Below are 22,459 nucleotides of genomic sequence, written 5' to 3' on the forward strand. Positions count from 1 at the left end.
AATACTTCAGTAGCAAGTACTTCTCCATCACCTTATGACTGTCACTTTTCAAAGATCTCAACAGTGATTTTGCTGTCTAGCTTCATTTGCTCTCTGGCTTTACCTCTTGCTTCATCTTGCAATAAAATTAGAACTCTGTGGTTTTTGCAACATTGACCTGCCATAAAGTGTTGATAATTGGACCATTACTGCAAAAATCTCATGCTTTTGTCTCTGCTGAAAGTTGTTGCTAATTATGTGACGGTGCTTGCTAAAGGAGAAGCTATGTGAATGGTCTAAGTCTTGTTTGGAAGTGGGATGTTTTTTGATACTGTTCAAGTCCACACTAGAAATTTGCCTCACTTGAATTTTGTGCTACAGAAGTTGAACACTGGCTGTGCCTGTCTCAGGGGATGTAGTGCTTAGTACAGTTTAAGCATCAGCTGTCAAAGTCATAAGGAAGGATTTTAACATCCTAGAAATAACAGGATATATGAAGTGTGAGAGATTTTGGTCGAAATCTTATTAAGTGTTCCTGAGCAATATTAATTGCTAAAAGAACTAGTATCTCCATTTTCGGCACTGTTGTGACACAAATCAGTGTAACTACTGCCAACTCCCCTTGTACTTGCTGAGTGCCTTTAGGTACCTGTGGTTCAGGAGCTCAAAGAAAGAAATTTTGCAGTGCTGGGGTGAGACGCTTGATTGTGCTGCTATTATTTGAGAGTAGGAAGAAGGGGAGACTCTACACTCTGTTACGGGAGTGCAAATACTACTTTTGGGTTTCTTCTCCCCCACATTAAACCATGCTTGTGTAGAAAAGTGATTTTGTATCTATCTCTCTGGAAAACTGCATTGTGAAGAGAGGGAGCTCAGTGTGATGTCCCTTGTCCCAGTCTGTGATCTCACCTCAGAGGGATTTTGTGTTCCGATTCCCAACCATGTGAGCTGGGCGTGCTTGGTCAACCCCGTGTTGCACGCCGTAACACTTGGGTGGTTGAAGCAAGCCCCGCCGCCGCTGCCGTGCCGCCCTAGCTCGGCCGTGCGGCGCTGGCTGCGCGCTCTGTGCCGGTGCCAGAGCCCCGTGGCGCGGGGCGGGCGCGGGATGGGCGCAGCGGCTCCCCGGGCGCGCCCCCGCTGCCGCCGCCGGCCGCCTCGCGCACCTGGGCGCCAGGTGAGGGCGGGGCGCGGGCGCGCGGGCGCAGGCGCGGGGCCGGCCGCGCGCACCTGGCGGGCGCGGGGCGGAAGCCGCAGAGCCCGCCCGGCTCCGGCCTCCCGGGGCTCCGGTGCCGCCCGCGCGGCAGCGCCTTCGCCGTGCTCCCGCCGGACGAGGTGAGTGGGGGAGCCTCGGAAGGCACCGCGCGGCTCCGCTCCTCCTTGGCCTCTCCAAGGGCTGTGGCCGGCGGCGGGACAGCGTCCGGTGCCGCTTCTCGTCCGCTCGCCGCAGCCCGTGCGGGCGCGCCCGGCGGGGCTCGGCAGGCGGGCTGGAGTCGTGAGGTGAGGGAGCGGTCCTGGGGCGGGCACGGGGCCGGGGCTGCCCCGGGGGTCCCCCTCAGGCGCCCCTTGGCATGCACGCTCCACGCGCGGTCCCTTCAGATCCCACCGAGGCCGCCGGCCCCAGTGGCCTTCCCGGGGCCGGGACAACCCAGCCCTGCGAGCTCCGCTCCGCTCCGGGCGAACGTGGAGTGCGCGAGGAGCCCAGGCTGCCGCCTGTGCGGACACGGAGCTCCGGGAAGTGCCGGCCGGATGCACTGTCCGAAGCGAAGGTATTGACCGAGGGAGGTGTCTCGGCCACGTACGGATCCCGCCCAAGGGTTTTCCCGCAGTACCGCATTGATTCGGGGCGGCAGGGTGATACCAACTGTGTACATTGCCAGCTAGCTCTGGCGTATTTCATCCTATACCAAGGGCTTTTAAAGAGTTACCGCATTGTCTCTGCCCTCCGGCGGTTTGTTAGTCTTCTGCACAGCAGGTGACAATACTTAGACAATGTTTGCTTAGGTCTGGAGAACTGACTGAAAAAGTGTATTTTAAATTTAAAAACCTTAGTGACATGGATTTTTATTTTTTTAAACTTTATGTAAAATATTCTTTTACAAAGAAGGATTTATTAATAAATATTTTTGTTGGTTAAATTAAAAAATCACTGGAAATACAGATGTTACGTATGTATCTCAGTAGCATTGTACATGTTAGTCTTCTGTAACAAAAAGACCTCTTTTGTTTAAAAAATTATAAATTGTATTGATCAATTCAGTCTTGACTAAAGCCAGTGGTACGCTGCTGAGCTGCCAGACTTAGAGCCTGAGACAAAGCAGCCAATTTAGAGGGTTTGGTTTCCTTTTTTAGCCAGGTTTGCTCAGTGGCCTGGTCAATTTGGCATCTGCTACTGTCATCTCAAGGCTTCTCAATAACAGAGCAAAGTAAAAATTAAGTTAGTTACCGAGAGCCTGAACTGCTATTTTTGTTGCACTGTGGGAAAGAGCAGACCAGTTTTCCTCCTCCTTGTAACTGCTATTGCCACTTAATGTGTCCCTTTTTTGGGGTGGGGTAATACCAGAAGCAGGCCGGATATCTTGAGCCCTGTCAAAACAGGAACAAGATATAATTGCCCTCTCTGGGACATTTCCCCAGTGTCTGTGGTTCTAGGTGACACACTGTGTTGCTTTGAGGCAGTTTTTTTTTTGCTTTGCCCAAGTTTGCTGCCTGGTTCGCTTGTTCCAAGAGCTGTTACCTAGCCCAGGGTTTTCCCTTTTTTTGGAATCAATGTAGAATCGTGTTCATGATATGAAATGCTGATCAGTTGCCTGCCAACACTTAAGAGTTTCTCATCCTAATCTGCTCATTGTTGTGCCTGTCTTCTTCAAGATCTGAAAGTGCCTCAGGTTTCTAAACCATAAAGGACTAGATTTTTTTTAGTCATGTAAAGCATAGATTTAGTTACTTATTGTCTATCTTACTACTGTCTGATTTTCCCTAAGACTCACTGAGTTCATGTGCCTTAGGAAATAGTTCTGCTTACAAACAAATAAGTCATATCACAAAACTGACAATAATTTAGTAATTAAATTCTGGAGTCAAGTGACTAGATACAGTGGACTGACATTATTCAGCACTGAAATGTAGCTGGAAAAGAGACACTGAAGTGGGTAGAGGTGGAAAGTGAAGACACCTATGGGAGCTTCCAATAAATATTAGTTCAGCAGTCACTAACCCAGTAAATCTCCCACGAGGAGACTTTCTTTGCTTTACTCTTATCACTTAAACAAAAGTTTAAGGCCAGTTAGAAAACTGTGATTTCAAGACCTGCACTTGATACTCGGATGTTTTTGTTATCTTAGAAATGTTCCTACAATCAGGAAAACAAACACAAGTCCTCTGGTTATGGTCCAGACATTATCTTCTGGTGCTTAAATGAAAATGATACACTAATCCTTCTAAGTTAAAACAGTACTTTACAGCTGCTATCATGCTCCCTTTTCATCATTGCATTTTTAGGGACAGTCAGAAATAATTTAAATGGTGGCCCAAAACAATCTGACCAAGGGAAAAATAAGGAAAATACAGAGTTGAGTGAAATTTAAATTTGAGATATGTGCATAACATATCCCAGGTCTGTAAAAATAAGCCATAAAAACTTTTATAAAATATGGTTACTGTATATTTTTACTATGCTATCAGTTGTCAAAGGGAACTCTCTTCTCTGCCTATCACTTGCAGTGCTTGGCAGTAGAAAAATAGTCGTGCTAACTTTGAAAGAGCATGTGAAAGTTTGAAGCACTTCCATTAAAATACATAGAAGGAGGTTTGGTGATGGTTTGTTTGGGGTTTTTCCTCATTTATTTTTTTGATCTAAATGCAACTGCTGAAGGAGATACTTGACTAAGTTGTGTTTCAGCAAGCTGTTCTGTGCTGCTGTTGCTCAGAATTTCTTCAGCCTTCTTCAGTATGCTCATCCAGAAAGTACAGCTTCTAATTTCTCTGTCATAATCAGTGAGGCAGGTTGCATCCAGTATTTGGTAGAATAACTTGTGCCATTAGTGTTTCTAAAATGAAGACCCAGGAACCGAGCACATTCAGTATTCCTCTTAAAATTTTTTTCAGGAGTGGAACCACACTTCTACTGGCTGAGCTTCAAAGAATGTACCCGGAGGAATAGCACCTGGGCTTAGTGAATTTCTATTTCTTTTAGGTATGTGTACCCTATTTAGGAGCGCATTCAGTAGGAATTCTGAGTGGAACAGATAAACTAGTGTGGAGATAGAAACTAGACAGGTGATTCTGTTTCTCATTTTCATGTCTTTAGTCTTTAACTTCTGTACATTTCATCATTTGTTCCTTTACTTAAGTCAAGGGCTAATGTTCTTGTAAACAGTAGCATAGTTTGCTAAACTTTAGCAACTTGTTTGATTATTCCCAGTTTCTGAAGTGCTTTTGAATGGTTTTGATTCTATGAAGAACCTTCATATTCGATATAAAGCTAAACCTTTATGAAAGGTTCATTCTGAATTAGATGTTTCTTAGTCTGTCACCAAAGGTGCTTATGTGAATGGATGTTCCTCTGGGATGTACTTCTAGGAAGTGCAAACAGTTTTGTTCAGTGCTTTATTTATTTATTTATTTATTTATTTTCCAGTAGAAAAAAGCATCAATTTCCATGGTTGTAGAAGATGAAAATATCATTTACTGAACTGATTATTTCAGTAACTAATGTTTTAGTAGCAATTACATTGATACTCATGCAAAGAAAACAAAAAGCCCTGTCTAGAATTTTAGATTCAGAAATACCAGTAGTGGAAGTAGCACTTCTTACAGTTAAAATATCCTGAAGTATATTTGTCAGAGTTTTGCTAATTTGGCGAGAACAGTTGATCATCACTGTCAGGTTTGTTTGGTTTTTTTCTAAAGTATTTGCTCAGTGTTTTTATTTGCACAGCCACCTTCTGATGAAGGGGACTGTAAGGTTTGAGAAAGGCATTGTATACTTTGATAACAAGGAAAAATAGACAAGCTTTTTATGAGACTGTGCTTCTGGAATTATAGAAGAATTAGATTAAGTTGAAGCCAAGTTATCTAGTTAAAGAGTTGTGATTAGAATAATTCCAAAGCATTTTTTCCCTATTTTTCCCTTTTTTTAGGATTTTTGGTTTGGTTTGGTTTTAGTATTTTTAGGTTTTTTTTAGGTTTTTATGTTCTATAAGCAATATTGTAAGGAAACATTTGAAACCTATTTAACATTTGGATAAAAGAAAAGTAGATTTTAAAATAGTTTTTTTAAAAAAACTGACATCAGGTGTATTGTTGATACTAACCCCAATGAATTCTGTCTCACTCGCATGGTTTGAAAGAATTTCTGCTGATTTGGGTTAATGATACTTTCACTTTTTTATAAAAGATGATTCTCTACAGTGTTGTTCAGATCAAGCTAACAAAAAAAAAAATCATAATTTTCTGCTTGTAGGCCACATTAGCAAGGCTTTCTTGTAAGAGTTTTTGCAGACAGTCTGACATCAGAACCAGTGGGTGGCATAATGTAACATAGACTGCATTGAATTCTCACACTGCCCATGTGATGTGGTTTGAAGTAGTGTGGCAGCTGCTTTTTGGCACTTTTAGAAGACTTTTGTAGTTCATTTTAGTTTCCTGGTTATTTTCTTCCTAAAAAAAAAAAATCCAACTTCAGATGTTTAGGGCTAGTTATTTCAAAGTGCTGTAAGAATCCAGACTACTATTAGTGAAAACAACACTAATGAAGAGAAGATTAAACACTTTGCTAAACAGTCACCCCAGGGAGTTTAATCATGCCACATACTTCTTCAGCATGTCCTGGAGGATTGAATAGTAGCTTGGTCTGTGTTTACTGACACATTGCTATGCTATTGAAAATGTGAGAGGCATTTGTGGGGAATAAAGATTGTATTTCTGACTACAGAATTATCCTGGTAAAAAACCCTAAGTAAGATACAGCTTTCATGGCAAATGTTCTTTGGACAATGTAGCTTCTGTTCTGGAACTGCTGCTTTTTTTGTGCAACAAAGAACTCTTCTCTTATTGTAAGCAATATCCCTATCAGATATTTTGTCAACAAAGATACACTCAGCATTTGTCTATATCAAAAGGTTTTGCTGTATGCTTGTGGCAATCAAGCCTCTGTCCACTTGGTGTTTGCTGCACATACTATTCCAAGGCTGTCACTTGATCCTTTCTTAAAGAAACATCACTTGCTCTTGTTTCTGTGCACGGCCTGCTGCCACGTATGCTAGTAGAGTGTACTAATCCACACAGAAAGGGGTAAGTTGTGTTGCTGTCTCCCACAATCCACCTAACTCAAGGGAGTTGTCTTTTCTAGGGACAGACACATTTCATGTGTGTTGTGGCAGCATGCTCCACGTTTCTTGTTTCTAAGGCATCTTATGACACCATGTATTTCAGATATATATATAGATAGATATAGGTATATATATAAAGATGTTTTCTTTTTTTTCCATTTGAGGAAGATATATTTATAATGCTTATTGATTTCTAAGCTTTAAGATTTACTAGTATCTTACACGCTTGGGCATGGTGTACTGAGAAACAGTAATGTGATTTTCTTTTTGGTGGTGTTAGGAAAGCATTCCTGGTTAGCAACCTGCAGAGACTGTCGCCCCTGCAGTGCTGGGTGCTAATCTGTACATACGGTTGGTGTTTTACATTGTATATTGCACTTTCATGGCAGGGTTAGGAGGTGAGGATGACTGCACAGGTGGCCTCTGTGATAAGAGACATGGGGCTGCTCCTCCACGTCCACACTCTCATCCTGGGCTGGACACAGCTGGTTTGAGCCAGCTGTAAAGTAGACCCACTGTTGGCCAAAACTGGGCCACCCAGTGTAGCAGGTGGTGCCTCTGTGATGAGGTATTTAAGAAAGGGTAAAAAATACTGCACAGCAGCTGTGAGAAAGAGGAGTGAGAAAAATAAGAAACCCTGCAGAAACCAAGGTCAGTGAAGAAGGAGGGGAGTAGGTATTCCAGGCACTGGAGCAGATATTCCCCCTGCAGCTCATGGAGAAGACTGCAGTGAAGAAGAATTACTCTGCAGCCCATGAAGGACCACCCCAGAGGAAGTGTCCACTCTGCAGCCTGTGCAGCACCCCAGGCCAGAGCAGGTGGATATACCCTGAAGAAAGCTGCAGCCTATGGAGAGCCCTTGCAGGAGCAAGATCCTGGCAGGAACTGCGACCTGTGGATGGCCTATGCTGGAGCAGTTTATGCTGAAGTACTGTGCTGCACAGAGAGAACCCGTGCTGGAGCAGGGGAAAAGCGTGCAGAGGAAGGAGTGCTAGAGATGAAGTCTTAGAAGCTAACCACAGCCCTATTAGTCATTCCTTCTGCACCACTATGCAGAAAGGAGATAGAAGAATTGGGAATGAAGCTGAGCCAGGGAAGGTAGTTTGAGCCTTTGTTTCTCACCATCCTACTCTATTTTTAATTGGCAGTAAATTCAAATTCATCATTAGAAGTCTGTTTTCCCTGTGACAGTAACTGGTAACTGATCATGCTGTCCTTAGCTCAACCCATGTGGTTTTCCATCTTATTTTGTCCCCGCTGTCATGTTGAGGATGGAAAGTGAGAGAGTGGCTGGGTTGTTGTCTGGCAGCTAGTCAAGATCAACCCACCAGACACTGTGAGAAAACAAGACATTTTTCAACCTGGTAGTTTGGTAATTTGGTTGCAATCCTTTCATTGGGAAGGAAAGTTTTTATTTGTAGTCTTCCACTATAAAGGTATTGGTATTGCAGTTCAAATGTTTCAGCAGTAAGGAAAAATGGGAAAATAAAATGTGACACAGACAGAAGTGGACTGGTTTGTTTGGTTTGGTTTGGTTTTTTTAAATTTTGTGAGTTGTGAAGCGTGTTTTTGGTACCTTTTAGTATGTTGTAATATGCTTCCTCTTTGCACTCTTAACAATAACTCTGTTGTAAAAACACTGTAGTTTGAATGTATGGGTTTATTAAGCTGACATAAGCTTTGAAATACAGTATAATGTGAAAGAATCCAGATGCTTAGTTTCTCCTGCAAATACTTGAAGGAAACCAGGTGAGGGGTGGGGGTTTTTTGTTTTCTCTGACTTGTATCTCTTCCTGAGTATATATTACTCCAATTAAGATCTACTTGTATTTCAGAGGAATAAATAGAAAAGAAGTTTTTTGCAATTTTGTGGTCAGTAGTTAACAAGTGGGAACTAACTTTGGCTTTTAGCTAGATGCTGTTTATTTTTCTTCTGGACTCGCATACATGCAATTTAGACAAAAATGAAGCTATTCCCTGAGTAGCTATCCCAGCTATTCAGGCTGGTTGCAGAATGCATCTTCTTCTTGTAAACTGCCAGTTTGGCAAAGAGAATTTAATTCAAATTACTCAGATTTTGGTAGTCCTCAAATGTCTTTCATAGTTTCATCTTTGAAAGCAACTCAATAATTACTTGTCTGTGAAAAAAATAGTGGCAGAAACTTTAAAATTGTTGAAATAAGTTGATTGAGAAGTCTTTCCTATCTTTATAGTTCACTTTCCATGTGGCTCTTTCTGACATGCAGCTTGAACTAATGTATGGATTCCACCTGTTTCTCTTCTGTCCCATCATCAAACTAAAATTCCCTGCTTCTACAAGACTTTATACAACACTTTCTTCTAATTTTAAACAAACTAATTGGAAGAAAATAAATATGAAATAGTGGCACTGTGTAGAAATACTGTTTTATTCTTGTTGGTATTCCTGGTTTCTGGTTCTTCAATGTGAAGTGTATTTAAAAAATAAAACCCAAAACAAAAAACAGGGGAAGGGCATTTTGGATATCTTATAGATAGGTTTGATGTCTCTTTAAGTGATGTAGCATGTGTAACGTTTGATTTTTGGGAGTTGTGAATTAATTCCTCTCCATTAATTTCTTATGGCTGTATATAGTTAAATATATTCGATGTCTAAATGAATACTATTTGTTTTAATTTACAGGTGTTATAATTTCAAGAAATGCTGTGACATATTTGAAGAACAGCACTCACAGAAACGTCTGTTGTGTGAAAATTTTTAAAACTAGAATGGCCTTGAAAAAGACACCTAAACTATTTAAGGCATTTTTTCACTGGAAACTTTGGAAGTTCAGCATTATTGTGTTTGTCTTTCTGGTATTTTTATTTTTATTACAAAGAGAAGTGGGTGTTCAAGATTTCAAGGATGAAGCAGGGATTGAGCCAGTTCTTGGAAAGAAAAGTCATGTATTTGGTCTTGTGTTAAATGCTATGAACAATATCAAAGGTGCAAAGCCAAAAATGCAGATAAAAGCACCTGTTAGGCAAACTAAGATTCCTGGAGAGAGACACTGTTTGCCGGGGCACTATACTCCAGTGGAACTAAAACCCTTTCTAGATCGGCCCCTTCAAGATCCTAATGCTCCTGGAGCTTCTGGAAAAGCATTTAAAACCATCAACTTAAATTCAGAAGAACAGAAAGAAAAACAGGTTGGAGAAGAGAAACACTGTTTTAATGCATTTGCAAGTGACAGGATTTCTTTACATCGAGATCTTGGACCAGACACTCGACCTCCTGAGTAAGTTTAAATGTGTATGTTCTAATAGTTGAAAAACTTCTCAGAAATTCAGACTGCAAAGTGATTTGAGAGTTCAGCAGTAGGTGATAGTTTAGGAAAGTCTCCTAGCTATACATAATGATTGGCTGTACATAATGATCCACAGTGCCAAAGCCAAGAATGTTTAGAAAAGCTCACTTCTTTCATGGCTTTGAATTCAAAGTAACCATATTTAAATAAGGTGTTCTGCTTTTGCCTTTAAGCTAAAATTTCTGAGTAGCTTTCAGGAAGCCTGCTAAGTTTTACTTAGAAGAAAACTAAAAATGTGGTTTCAACATTTTTCCAATTTAAACACCACCCCCCATTTTTTTAGTATTCAGTGTTAGTAAAACCACTGGCACAATTTAATAAATTAGGAATTGTAAACTGTTGAGCAAGGTAATGGAAGGTCTCAGCAGCAATCTTGTAGTATTGAAAAATTGTATAAATATAGACTGCAGGACTTGGGGAGAGTGGGAGAGTGGGTTTAGTTATGAGTCTCTGTCAGTGTCAGATGAAATGCTGTCAGCCGTCTGTGGCAGAAGTGGCTAAACTTACTGAGCCGCTGATGATACATGTGGTGCAGCTCACCATAACCTTTCCGAGAGCATAACTGGGGAGATTTTGCTTGTGTATTTTGTGAGGCAGTGACTGTGGTTATTACCTTGGGGTGTCTTCCAGTCCCTGAAGCTGACAGGCAATAAACACTAAGTGTGCAACTTATGAATACAGAATACAGCATTGTCATCTTGACTTGCCGTTGGATCTAAAATTATGTTTAGGATATGTCAGTCTTGAAAAACTGTAGGTTTAAAATTGTATCCCTTGAATGGGATATGCTGCTGTAAGGATTACATAGTATTTCTTCAAAACTTTCAAATTTGAATTGGATAGGTTGTATTTTTCCTTGTAAACGCTGCATTTTTCTAATAAATATTTTTCTTTGTATTCTTAGGTTTCAGCAGTAATGGTGACTTTTGAGTCAGCTCAGTCAGTACCTGCTGCTGTCAATAGAATAACATTTTTTTCTGAAGAAGGCTTGGGTATTATATGAAATGTACTCAAATGTGTGTGAGACAGAAGCAGAACTAAGTTGTTCAAGTGGAATTCTCAGTCATAATATTTTTTTAAATATTCTGAACAACTGCTCCGTTTGAAGTACCTACCTTTGCACTCCAGTACTGGGATAGAAAACAGAGAAGCTGAAATATTTAATGTTCATTGTTATAAAGCTTTGTACTAGAAAGAAAAGTTTCTTTTAAGAGTTTGAGTAAAAAATTATTGTCCATTTTGTAACCCCTGACACTTTCTAATTTGTAGATGTATTGAACAAAAGTTTAAGCGTTGCCCGCCATTGCCAACCACAAGCATTATCATAGTTTTCCATAATGAAGCGTGGTCAACTCTGCTCAGAACCGTTCACAGTGTGATGTACACATCTCCTGCCATACTGCTAAAGGAGATTATTTTGGTGGATGATGCCAGTGTAGATGGTAAGAAGTCTTTCTGGTTTTGCTTCTTTTCCTGTTTGCTTTTTTTATTGAAGGCATGTTGGCATTGCAGATAAATTGGCTAAGAGGATGTCTCTTTACCACTCTTGACATGCATAACAGTATTCTAAGTGGTTTTGTTTCTTTCTTTTTTTTTTTTAGATTTAAAATAGCCCTCCCCAATCTTGTTTTTCCATAAGGTAGTCAAATATTAAATTCTTGTGCTCTAAAAGGTTTTTAAACCCCATATCTATTTTTTCCAGTTCTGATGCTGATGTAACTGCATAACTGCTTGCATGACAAGTATCTTTGTAATTAGTGTTTCAAACCAACTGCAATTTGTAGAACAAAATATCCAAGTATAAATTGGCCCAGAGTTGTAGGAATTTGCATTTTATCAGTGGTTGTCTTTATGCAAATTAATTTCATTAATATGAAGGGAAGTGTCTTTATTAGATAGTAAAATAATTTAATGGAAAAATAATCTTCAACGGTCAAGCTGAATCTCAAAAATAAATATATACTTAGTGTGAAGACAAATGCAAGTTCAAAAATCTTTGTATGCTTAGCTTTAGATGAACAAGTCTATACATACATTCTTCTATTAATGTATTTACACTTTTTTGCAATTCTGTATTGAGTATATTGAGACATTTGGATGTGAAATATGTTCAGTAGTATAGTTTAATACTACGGATGGGCAGAATAAAGAAGATGATGTGGGATATTTAATGAGATGTGGGGTTCCTTCTCAAACTTTGAACATTTAAACAGGTTTTTTTATGGCTTCTGTTGCTGCTGTAAATATTGTAGCCTTTGAAAACTCTGTAAGTGTGCCATCAATTAAGGAAAAAATTCGCATGTTCTGCAGATAATGTAGGTATGAGATCCATTTGCTATGAAAATGGAATTGAAATTCAAATGGTTATCACTGCAGCAGAGATGTACTAGCACACCCTTTCTTGTTCAGAGTTATTTTAATGTTCCATCTCCTGTTCTCTGCTGGTCACCTCTTCCTACACCCCTACCCCCAAAAACCTCAGCTCCTAAAAATAACCTTCAGCGGACAGGGATTTTTATGGCTTTGATGTTGAGGTAATTTCTGGGATTAGTGTGAGTTGTTTATCTTGTTAGCTTAATAGTGTAACATTTTGGGCAGTGGCATGTATGTACACTGAATATCCTGACACTGATTGCTCTTTCTAGAATACCTGCATGATAAACTAGATGAATATGTGAAACAGTTTCAAATAGTTAAAGTAGTCCGTCAAAAGGAAAGAAAAGGTCTGATCACTGCACGCTTGTTGGGAGCCTCAGTAGCAACAGGAGAGACCCTCACTTTTCTGGATGCTCATTGTAAGTGCAACCTGTAACTGTGCCGGGTCTGGTTTATAATGCTGTTGTCTTTGATTTAATGTTGAAGATTTTTTATGAATTATACATGTTAGCAATATATCATCTTTCCTATTTCATAGTCTCAAAAGTATAATTAGCAATGCTATTTAAAAATAGTCCATAATGGCTTGCTGGATGTTAAAACATACCCTGTGTACTACTTTATAGCCAAGCAAAAAGTCAGTGTTCCCATTTTCTCCACAGGTGAATGCTTTTATGGCTGGTTAGAGCCATTGTTGGCAAGAATAGCTGAGAACCCTGTTGCTGTTGTAAGCCCTGACATTGCTTCTATAGATCTCAATACTTTTGAATTCAGTAAACCATCTCCTTATGGGCATAACCACAACAGAGGAAATTTTGATTGGAGTTTGTCCTTTGGATGGGAGTCTCTTCCTAAACATGAGAATAAAAGAAGAAAGGATGAAACCTATCCAATTAGGTAAACATTATTTGAGCACTATTTAAATCCTTCTGTTTCCATGGAGTTTTTCTTACGAACAGCAGTTTGTAAATAAATTAATTTTTCAGATGAGTATAATCAGACATCTTAGCATCTTAGATGTTTTGTAATACTTCCTTTAAGAACCACATTTTAAAGCATTCATAAAAATATAGCCTACTTAAGATAGTAATTGCTCTGCATTATTTCTTCTACATACAGTGGAAATTGCTAATATTCCTCGGGGGAAAGGGCAAAGGAGGATTATACACAGTTTTTTCAGAGACAGTACAATGATTCTGTGTCTTCATTCACTTTACTTGCAAGAATGACAAAAAGGGTCAGAGCACCCAAATACTAAGCTGATACAGTAGTGCCTTTGATGATAATTGCGCCTGCTTTGTCCACAGAGAGGTTACTGGTCTGTAGGAGTCATAGCTTTGCTCGATATCCTCCATACAGAGAAAATTTATTGGTTTTCCCGATGCTTTCTTTTATACCAGCAGTCATTATTCTGAATGAGTTCTTAATAAATGGCAGTAAGCTGTTAAATGAGATTCTTTGTGAACATATTTAAGTGCTAGAAGTATTATCTATGCCAGGAATATGCATCACTGTAGTGAAATACTAACAATTGCATGGGAAATTCCTAGAATAGTTGCACTATGATTTTACATCTATATTTAAAAACCCTACTATCTTTAAAATTTTGTTTTTGCAGAACACCTACTTTTGCTGGAGGTCTCTTTTCAATATCAAAACACTACTTTGAACACATTGGAAGCTATGATGAAGAAATGGAAATATGGGGAGGTGAAAATATAGAAATGTCTTTCAGAGTAAGTTTAGCTCCCTCATTAGTAATTGTCTCTATGCTGACAGTGTAAGGGGATTTGAGAATAAATTAGTATTAGATCTTGACTCCTCTGTTCAATCAGCCAACTAGGACAAGGAAAATTGAATTACTAATTACCTGTGAAATACAAACATACTCACTAAACTGTTTTTGATTTTTTTTTAGATATTTTTAGGGTTCATTGTAGTTTCCAGGTTTTATCTGATTAGGAAATTCACTTACGGTATGCCTGATATATGTACTCTTGCTAGTGGTTTGATGTGTTCTGGCAAACAATAATATTACTGAATTTTTTTCCACCCCCTGAATTCTAATTGCAGTGCACTTACACACTAAATGTTATTATTAGGTATGGCAATGTGGTGGACAGTTGGAGATCATGCCTTGCTCTGTTGTTGGCCATGTCTTTCGCAGCAAGAGTCCCCATACTTTCCCAAAAGGTACTCAGGTGATCACACGTAATCAAGTTCGCCTTGCAGAAGTGTGGATGGATGAATATAAAGAAATATTTTACCGAAGAAACACAGAGGCAGCAAAAATTGTGAAACAAGTAGGTGGTGGTGGTGGTATTAGAAATCACACTTGCTGCGGTGAAAGTTTTGGTGAGCAAAAGTTATTTATTGACAAAGTACGTAAGGATTCTAGATATTTTAAGGAAAAGACAGTTCAAGTTGCTTAATGCTGTAGCCCCAACAAACATAAAAAAACTAAAGTGTTTGGGTGGTGAATGTTGATTTGATATTGTGAGGTTTATTTATTGGTGGTTTTTTTCATGCCTTCTCTAAAATCCTGAGTTGTTTGCATTGTGCAGGTACAGGAACTACCAGAAGAGCATGAGAGAAACGACTGAGTGTAGACAATGTAAACAAACTTATTTTTTGGAGTGAGAATGTCATCTTGTTAGTCTCAAGTTACTTAGTATTTTTACTGACAAAGCAGGTTTTGTTGTTCTTTAGCAGCAGGATAAAACTTATTTGATGATGGATAACCATCCTGTCTCTGTTTAAAAATGTCAGTTATTTTCAAGGGAGGTTGGGTGTTGGCTTATTTATTTTTTAAGTTTTCTGCCCAGCTAGAATCTAGAATTTTCTTTTAGAAGCTATTTTTCCCCCTTCATGTGATAAATTTTTGTGACTATTTTATCACTGAAAGCATTAGATTTCCTAGGCATGTTCAGCAGCTAAACAACTGAATTTTGTTTGGGAGATTCTACATTGTACTGGATATTATGCTTACTATTTCATTAATCCAGTTTGTTCTTTCACCTTACACTTCTAGTGAGATCAGTTGGCTTTATGGCTGTCATCAGTATGGCCTTATTTGTACTTTCCCACTTCATGGCACAGTGTTAAAACTTCCTTGGGACTAAAGATACTTCTATTTTTTCCATCTTGCAATGTATTTTTCTTTTAAGTGCTTTGAAATGCTGCAGGCAGGATGTCAGTGGTGTTATGACACTGAGAGACAGCAGTAACTGTAATATTACAGCATTAACTAGAAAAAAGTCAACAAAGGAAGCTTAAAACTTGTGTAGTACTACACAGAATATCACAGCTTTATGTGTGCAAAATGAATGTTAATGTATTTATCTTCTTTACTTCCCTTCCTCTAACAGAAAACATTTGGAGACATATCAAAAAGACTTGATTTAAGGCAGCGTTTGAAGTGTAAAAATTTTACCTGGTATCTCAATAATGTTTATCCAGAAGCGTATGTGCCAGACCTGAATCCTTTGTTTTCTGGATATGTAAGTGGAGATCCTTATTTTCTATATTCTTCATAGTCCAGGAAGTTTGCTGATCTCTTGTACTACCTTAGCCATAGCTTTTAGACTTCAGCTGTCTTTAACTGCTCTATGGTTTTCTGCCACTAGTCTAGACAAAGAATCTCTTCTGCATACCTTTTATAGCTTTTTCAATAGCTATGTAATTTTCATTTTTCATTTATGTCGAAAGTCATTTTCCCTGCCAAATAACTTTAGACTTTGCACTGCTAAAACAACAACAAAAAAAATTAAAGTAATAGTTCTTAGCTTGAAGTGAACATGAATTTTCAGCATGTATTTACAAGTAACTTTCCCTTCCTCCTGTTTTAAGTATTTCATGTGAATCTGTTCAAATTGTAATTTGAATAACAGTAAGATTGTACAGAGCAGGCTAATAACTCCATGTGTGACAGTGTAGTTACTAGGTAGGCTTTTAGTTAGAAAAGATCAACTGAGAAAACAGGATTTTTAGATTAGAGCATAGCAGAAATTAAAAATGAACTAACAGCTGCAATTGTTGTTAAACTAAAGGTTACTTTTTTATTTGACTGAGACAGTTTATATTTTTGTCATTCCACTGAGCTTTTTTTATCCTGATAACACCCTTTCTTTAGTTAAAAAATATAGGTAACCGCATGTGTCTGGATGTTGGTGAAAATAACCATGGCAGCAAACCATTGATTATGTATTCTTGTCATGGACTTGGAGGAAATCAGGTAAAATATTTGATACCTGAGTTTTATTCTCTCTCCTGCTGTAGCTTTACCATATAAAACTTTTAATTAATTTTAGAGAAATTGACTAATTTTTAATATGAAATTTCTCTATCTCTTTTTTCCTTTTTTTTTTCTTTAATACTTAATGCCTATATATATTGTTAAAGGAAAATTCCATACCACTCTTCATGTTGTGTCCCGTTTCCAATGTTTGAACTTCAGCATACAAATTCAGATTTCAGACACAGTTGCAGTGCTTCACTTGCCCTCTCCTTTCTGTGCAAAACCTTTTCATGCCACCCTTACTCCTGTCTTGTAAGTGTTGTCTTCTTAATTCTTCCTTTCCTCATGCTTCCTCCTATTGCTTCTTTCTCTGTCACCAGGACTCGCACTGTCAAGGAAGATGTTGGTTGGAATCCGGCCAGTGGGAGGCCAAGTGTCCAGGCCTGAGCCGCCTTCCCTATCACGCTTGCAGCCTCACAGTGTGAGGTCAAAGTGGCCTATCCTGTACTGGCTAATGCAAGTGAATAATGTGATTCCATTTGTTCAAGAGGAGCTCTCTTTGGTCCATAGCTCTTAGAGGCAGCAATGGTGCTCTGTTTCTTCTACAATATGACTTGCAATAGATGTCAGACACTGAATCATTCAGTCATTACTGTAATACTAATAAAAGGAACATCTCCTTCCCTGCCCAGAAATGCACACTTCTCTGTTGCCTTCAAAAGTGAATAAAATGTGTCAACTGTAGAACCTTAATAATTAAAGGTCAGCAAAGGTCTAACAGCTTTTATTAGAATATAATTGTTATCTTGGGGAGAGAGGGTGTTAATAAATTTATTTTCAGTCTTAAAAGACATCCATTGATGGCACTGTGAAAATTGAGACACATAATCCTAGTCAGGTGATACCTTCCCAGCCATTTTTAGTGAGAGATGGCATGCTGTCTAGATTAAGAACTACCCTATTACGCTAGCTTCTCACAGGATTGAATTTGGGGTTTTATTCGATTGTGGATTAATCCTATTAGCCTTTTCACATTCTCAGTGTCATTAATTTGGGAACACTGTAGAAAGAGACATTGTATTAAGAGATCTGCTGTATGCTTCTATTATTCTCACTTCCTAAGTTATCTTGGGCTATACTAAAACTCTATTCTTTCAAGTGTTATGTTTTTTGGTTTCCCTCCTGCTACAGAATAACAGTCTGAATCCCTTTAAATGCCAGCCTTCAGAGAATAGATTTTGCTGATAATGCTTGCAAGATGCATATTTGCTTACTTAACCCTTCTCATTACAATGCTCTGGTTTCAGTTGTTCTCCATTCTTTACCAGACTTGTAGCAGTGTAGGCTGGTATTTCCCATGCTGTCATCTTCGTCCATATATTTGAAATGGGAGTAGAAAAGAGAACCTAGTTTTCAGAGTTGTACATCAGTTGTATATTATGCTTCCTTTTTAGATTATTGGAGGCTGGAAACGTGCTCATTTCAATATCCAAAATGAATAAAGTTCTAGACCTAGCTTTCAAGTCATTATTTTCAGGTCTTACAGGGATTTTGAAGTTCCAAAAATAAATCAGGACAGATTTAAGTCAGATTACCAGATTACGAGTAAATTACTGTGTCTAAATGACTAAGCAGGTCATTTCTGTCAGTACCTGTTTTGAGGACAAATACTGGTCATAGAGTCTTAAGAATGAGATGCCTGTTTGTTAAGAGTGAGATGCCTGTGAGATGCCTCAGTGCTATTCCCATTGTTTCCAAGGTAGTGAGGAGGTGATTGCTGACCATTGGAAAATGGAAAGCCAGAGGGGGGTAACTGAGCCTGGCCTTAACATTCAAAGGAAAGATATGGTGAAGGTTGCTGACATACAGAGGCAAGAAACAGTAGCAACCAGATGTAATGTTAGGGAATCTGCTGGTTAATGTGGGGGAAATAGAAGAGATCAGGATGTTAGGTTAGGGCTGGAGGGGTAAAAGGACAGCTGTGTCTGTAACTGTTATAAGTAAATCCCTGTTAAGACCAGAATTACAGCTGAGCCTTAAGAGTACTCTGCTGTCAGGAAATCATGGTAAAATGAGCTCACAAAATACATGCTTATTATTACTTTTCTAATGGTTACCTCACAAGAGGATGTAACAGCATCCAATTGTTCCCATTTATTGTTTAGATCAAGCAGCAAAAGCTGGCATACAGGAATCAGTATTGTTTCCTGTGACAACTTTTGTTGGTTGCTCTAAGAAAAAACAAAATCCAACAACAGAATTGAGTACAGATTTTTAAGGTCAATATATGCCAAAATTTAAGTTATCCATACAACCATCTCCACTCTTCAGTTTGTCTCCTTGGATTATATATGGTTTGTGTGGGAGTAAGATTTTGCATCATGAGACACATGCAGCAAGTGTCATTTGCAATTAATACATACAAGTATAAATTAGTATTGCATCAATACTAAAAACTACTTTTAGTTTTGTAAACACTTTTGAAGTGTCTGTGCTAAAAATCAGAGGAGTTATTCTGTAGTCTCAAATGTTTGAATGAGAAAAGAAATGTATTATTTTGTGTATGGAAATTTGAAAGGCTTGATTTAGTTTAACACTTTTCATTGTGTTTATTTACCAAAATTTTAAAAAATTATTTAAATAGTACTTTGAATATTCTGCACACCATGAAATTCGCCATAACATCCAGAAGGAGCTTTGCCTGCATGCTGCCAAGGGACCTGTGCAGCTTCACGAGTGCACCTACAAAGGCCAGAAAACCTTTGCTGTTGGAGAGGAGCAGTGGCTGCACCAGAAGGTATATATCTTGGGCAGTGAAATGGCCTTTTTGTTAGTGATCTTCAATATTAGTTAATTTTGGATTTCCAATAAAAGCACAAACACCAGCAAAACAAATACTCTCAAGCCAAAAAAGAGTAAGTTTAGTTTTGGCAGGAAAATGTAGATAATTTCAGCTTTTCAGTTCCACATCAAAATGCGATGTCACTAGTAGGAATGTCACTTAAAAAACCAGTTGATATCCTCTAGTTTGTTTGTCTAGACATCCACCTGGAAGTCAATTCAGATGTTTTGTATCTTTTAAAATATTTTACAAAATTTTCTTGACAAAGCAAGTTGGCACTTGCATACTACTTACGTATTTTCTAGTCCCCTCTGCACCACCTGCATGAGCTTACTCTAGAAATCAGCTTAGGGGAGGAACCGTGGGGGGAAATAGCATGCTCATGGTTTGTTCACTTTTTCTTTTCCTCCATTTTTTACTCACTTTAGGATCAAACTTTGTACAATGAAGCACTCCGTATGTGCCTTACAGGAAACGGAGAGCACCCGAGTTTGGCATCCTGTAATCCGTCAGACCCTTTCCAGAAATGGATCTTTGGCCAGAACGATTAAGATTTAATATTATAGGCCAGAAGCAGTTTATTAAAAGAACCATTTTGAACTGTGATCATATACATATACTGTATTTTTACATGATAGTTCAAATGCAAAATGTTTAAACAGTGTCTTTTCCCTCTTAAGTTGGATATAAAATGTGTCAGCGGTGATTTCCTAAGAGTCTGTTATACCAAAGATAATTGGGATCCTGGTTGTTTTTTGTTTACAATATTTCTGTGATAAGACTTTATATGTTGACCACTGATTTATGGATCCTATTAGTTCTCTTTCACCTTGGGAGCCATACGTAGGGGGTTTTTTCAGCATTTTTTAAGTACTTCTGAAGAAGACTGATTTTCTCTGTAGAGTTGCAAGAAATTATTGTCTATTGTCTAAAACCCAATACACCTTATATGTATCTTTTTATGCTCAAATGGCTGACTTATTTTTTTTAGTAATTAACTTTACTCAGTAAAACTTCCTTAATATTTTTTAAGTTCCTTCACTTGGAAAATTAAATATTTGACTGTCAGGTCAAAGCCAAATAAGCCACCACATTGTGCTCAGCTTCTAGAATGTCAGTTCTTTTGTAGTAGAAAAAAGTAATTCTCACTAAAATATGTATTTATGATTATTTTAATGGAAAATCTGCTTATTTTGATACTAATCTTTTGTTTAGCCAAAACTTTTTGTATATTTTTACATTTCATGAACTTAAAAATTATAAAGTTGTATTATAATAGGCTTCCGAGCTGCTCAACAGTCACACATTTTTTCATCATTCTGTTCATTATTGCTTTTAAATTACATGTTATCTACTAAACTTTTGCCCCTACCTTTTAGTGATTTATGCAATATTTACCTCACAGGTTTCTAATGTTATCCATATGTAATTTCTTGTGCAAATTTCTTGTGTATGATCTTTTTTTTCTTATTTGTTTCCCCTTTTACAAAGGACTGATCTCAGAATTATCAGTCTGAGTGAGATCTTGGCCTTTCTAACTAGTTTGCTAATTATAGAAAATAATATAGCATAATCAAATATATAATCAATTTTTTAAAATTTGTAAAATTAAAACAAAAGTATTTGGCTGCATGATCAAATATAAAGCTGAGAAGGGGTAGGTGTTAAGATTGAATAGGACAAAGTACACTAATAATACATCTGTTATTTTGTCCTAGTAAATAAGTAATACATAAATGCTAACTTAGGTCTGGTGGGTGAATGGATGATGATGTGGGGTTTTTTTACTTCTGTGGTGGGGAGGGAGCCTGTCTGTACATAATTCAATGGTACCTGACTAATGAGTTCAGTTTCTGAATAAAAGCAAGAAATCCTTTCAGTAGTTATAAGTCATCTAAAAGACAAAAAAGTGAATAAGCAAGGACCAGTGATAATTTTCCAGAAGCATTAACTCTTAATTTTTTTTCTGGCTTGCTAATGCCTTTGAGTTGTATCTCAGCCTTTGTAAGGCTTTTGGAGACACCTGTGAGAATATCCCATGAAGTTAAAGCTGTACAACTTAAAATAACTTGATACAGTGTGAACAGAAATTGTTGAAAAGACTCTACCAGGAAGGGTTATTATACCACTGAAACTGGAAGGTTGTGTAGAACAACACTGCACAAAGATCCACCTGTGTCCTCTGATAAATATTTTAATTTGTTAATGGAATACAAGGTACTACTACTTTTGCAGATAAAACCAATATTGGAAGTGCAACAAATGTGGTGGATAAAATGGGGGAGTTCAGGAAAAACAGAATGCAGGTCTATGAGTAAATTGTTGAACAGTATAAATAGAGGATGGGAGATTACACACAGAGCTGCTGTGCTGTGTTGAACCTCAGGTTTGGAATAGAAACTCAGTGTCCAAGGAACCTGTTCTAGACGACAAGGTATTTATTAGCATACCAGTTTAAAAGTACTTGTTCTTTTAGTTCTCAGTTCATGTTATATAGAAAATGTGTATTTTTAATATCACTGAAGGAAATTTCTTCATGCAACCTGTTTCTCTTACAAGCTTGTCAGATTGGGATATGCATATATGAAACATCATTTCTCTACTCATTATCAGGTGGGGTTTTGTTGGTTGTTTCAGTTTTTTTAAGAGCTAACAGTTCAAACCAGAGTAGAATTTAAATTGCAAGGAAACGAGTGTTTTGTTGCACTTGGAGGTAGGAACCTCTTACTAAGCAGTGCTAGAGAAGCTCCACTTTGTCTTTTTTGGTTTTTTAAACTAGTAATCTAAGATCATATCATAGCAGATACAGCAATAGATGTAGCTGTTTTTTGCAGACATTAGATATAGCAATTCACCTAGTTATTATATTTGTCCTTAGTTCTAGATATAGAAAGGGAAATTAATTCTGTGATTTAAAAATGGTCTTTTTAAGATTTTCCTTCCATTTTTTGAGACTTCTTTTCAGGTCAAAGGGTCAGTAGGGCACTAGTACAAAATACATATTATACATATCATTTTTTTAAGGTATGTTAACTATCACAGTTCCTGAAACTGTGACATTTTCGTCTGTATTTTGCAGTATTTAGTATAGCTGTTCAGTCTTACCTGGACTCCCTACTACCTGCCAGAAAAGATCTATAAACAGAGGAAAAAATTAAGTGACTTTTTTTGTTGTATTCTGTTTGAGGATCCAGGGTTTTAGGTCACACTGACTATTGCACTTCCAACTATTCGTATGTGTGTGTGTGTGTACATACACGTATATAAGCATCATATAATACTAGAAGAGGAGTAAGAGATCTGCAAATATGATTGCAGGTTTAGGAAGTTGGATTTTAAGGTTTTTTATACGCTAATAAAAAACCAGCAG

The 22,459-nt window shown here is 38.0% G+C and overlaps 1 protein-coding gene across 4 annotated transcripts; it reads left to right on the forward strand.

The window, feature by feature from the left end:
- Positions 1-1,210: 1,210 nt before the first annotated feature.
- GALNT3 (polypeptide N-acetylgalactosaminyltransferase 3) lies at positions 1,211-20,971 on the forward strand. 4 transcript variants are annotated; one of them, XR_007204979.1, is made up of 12 exons: positions 1,211-1,311; positions 4,084-4,171; positions 8,971-9,565; positions 10,904-11,076; positions 12,280-12,429; positions 12,673-12,907; positions 13,629-13,746; positions 14,113-14,313; positions 15,379-15,510; positions 16,143-16,244; positions 16,628-17,009; positions 18,892-18,977. XR_007204979.1 is itself a non-coding variant. In XM_048310252.1 (12 exons), exons 3-12 carry the CDS (start codon positions 9,057-9,059, stop codon positions 19,638-19,640), a joined length of 1,896 nt encoding a protein of 631 aa, XP_048166209.1. In that variant the 5' UTR covers positions 1,212-1,311; positions 4,084-4,171; positions 8,971-9,056; the 3' UTR covers positions 19,641-20,971. The 4 variants fall into 4 exon arrangements, 3 of the variants coding, with proteins under 3 accessions (XP_048166211.1, XP_048166209.1, XP_048166210.1); XM_048310252.1 differs by lacking the exon at positions 16,628-17,009 and adding an exon at positions 19,518-20,971 and having other exon boundaries at positions 1,212-1,311; positions 18,892-19,044; XM_048310254.1 differs by lacking the exon at positions 18,892-18,977 and having other exon boundaries at positions 16,628-18,885.
- Positions 20,972-22,459: the final 1,488 nt, after the last annotated feature.

Source organism: Corvus hawaiiensis, chromosome 7 (assembly GCF_020740725.1).
Source record: "Corvus hawaiiensis isolate bCorHaw1 chromosome 7, bCorHaw1.pri.cur, whole genome shotgun sequence".
Classification (NCBI taxonomy): Eukaryota; Metazoa; Chordata; class Aves; order Passeriformes; family Corvidae; genus Corvus; species Corvus hawaiiensis.

Excerpts from the sequence above, each read along its gene's own strand:
- GALNT3 (XM_048310252.1), top strand. The coding sequence starts at position 9,057 with ATGGCCTTGAAAAAGACACCTAAACTATTTAAGGCATTTTTTCACTGG. Across the intron at positions 11,077-12,279 it reads GGATGATGCCAGTGTAGATG|AATACCTGCATGATAAACTA; the intron begins GTAAGAAGTCTT and ends TGCTCTTTCTAG. Across the intron at positions 13,747-14,112 it reads ATATAGAAATGTCTTTCAGA|GTATGGCAATGTGGTGGACA; the intron begins GTAAGTTTAGCT and ends TGTTATTATTAG.